This window comes from Aplysia californica, unplaced genomic scaffold (assembly GCF_000002075.1).
Source record: "Aplysia californica isolate F4 #8 unplaced genomic scaffold, AplCal3.0 scaffold00630, whole genome shotgun sequence".
NCBI lineage: Eukaryota > Metazoa > Mollusca > Gastropoda > Aplysiida > Aplysiidae > Aplysia > Aplysia californica.
The window spans coordinates 389,641-391,205 of record NW_004797900.1 but is presented as its reverse complement, the minus strand read 5'-3'; the positions used below and the strand labels follow the sequence as shown (position 1 = coordinate 391,205).

The window sequence follows — 1,565 nt, the reverse complement described above, 5'->3', positions numbered from 1 at the left end:
CTTCCTCGGAATTGCAAAGTCCTATCTGGCACTTTTGGCCATTTTGGCCTACTATACTAAGACCATGAGGTTAGAAATCAAACAAAATGTTCTATTTGCTCTATCAAAATCGCAAGATTGTTTTGAGTCGTTATCAAGATATTCAAAGAATTGCATTCGCAAAAAGCTTGAAACATTGTGAGTCTAAAAAATGTTGACGTCAAATTTCTCAAAACTAGATTTAGATACTGAGCAGATTTTAAAAAAGAAAAGTTGTTCCCGCATCCGATCCAGACATTGGGGATTGACTTGTCAGTGAGACAACTTCCTGGGCCTTCTGCATATTGTGGTAGGGGGGGGGCAGTTCCTTTCCACGCCGCCTTTACTTCCCCAACTCGAAGTCAGGTACCCATTACTGCTGAGTGGGCAGGAGGGGGCGAGAAAAAAATCAGTGTCCGAATCGAGGCTCGAACCCGGACTTTCCGCTTCGGAGACGAGTGCACTAACCGCTCCACCACCACATCCACAGAGCAGACAGAACTGTGTAATTCTGAGGTAGCTTTGGCAGAACAAACACCCAAAACACACTTAACAACAAAAAAGCCAAAGTCATATGTCATGGCTGTACGTGTACTATGACTCATCACACGAGGCACGTACTTTCTGTAACACACTCACACAATTATGACTCCTGGTTATTCCCTCAGCCACAGCTGCGGGCTATCAGGCGAAAATCTCCGCCGACGTGCGCTCACATCTGGTCACGTTGATGCAAGAGCTCATCGATCGAGGCAAGGTGAAGCAGGTGGCCGTCATTGAACGCGACTGCGAAGCCATGTTGGCGTCCGTGCCAACGTGGCCCCTAGCAACCTCCGACGTTTCCGGTCTAGTTAAAGCTGTTACGTCGACGCACCAGATGATGCTCAAGTTGTTTATCGACAGGGAGGTGAGTACTGAGTTATATCACCCTCACCTTCACCTTCACCTATCCCGTAGACATCGACAGAGAAGTAAGTATTGAGCTGTATCACCCTCACCTTCACCTTCACCTTCACCTTCACCTTCACCTATCCCTAGACGTCGACAGGGAGGTAAGTATTGAGTTGTATCACCTTCATCTTCACCCTCACCTTCACCTATCCCGTAGACATCGACAGGGGGGTAAGTATTGAGTTATATCACCCTCACCTTCACCTATCCCGTAGACAGCGACAGGGAGGTAAGTATTGAGTTGTATCACCCTCACCATCACCTATCCCGTAGACATCGACAGGGAGGTGAGTATTGAGTTATATCACCCTCACCATCACCTATCCCGTAGACATCGACAGGGAGGTGAGTATTGAGTTATATCACCCTCACCTTCACCTATCCCGTAGACATCGACAGGGAGGTAAGTATTGAGTGCGATCTGACGTAATTCTGCCCCTCCATTTGACTCAATTTGGAACTAATTGAAGGGCAAGGAAGAAAAGGTTGCATATGTGCTCTCAACTATAGTGAGACTGGTGTTTTGTCCTTCATTTGGTCGCCCATAGTGGGCACCAGAGCATCAAAGTTGTTTTTTTATAAAGAGGGCAAGAGCG

General features: G+C 47.2%; 1 protein-coding gene across 1 annotated transcript in view; it reads left to right on the top strand.

The window, feature by feature from the left end:
* LOC101862831 overlaps positions 1-1,565 on the top strand; it is a gene marked incomplete at its 5' end in the record, with an annotated part of 9,641 nt that overhangs the window by 5,960 nt on the left and 2,116 nt on the right. Inside the window, 1 exon segment of the mRNA XM_013087731.1 lies at positions 687-925. Coding sequence (XP_012943185.1) covers positions 687-925 — 239 coding nt within the window.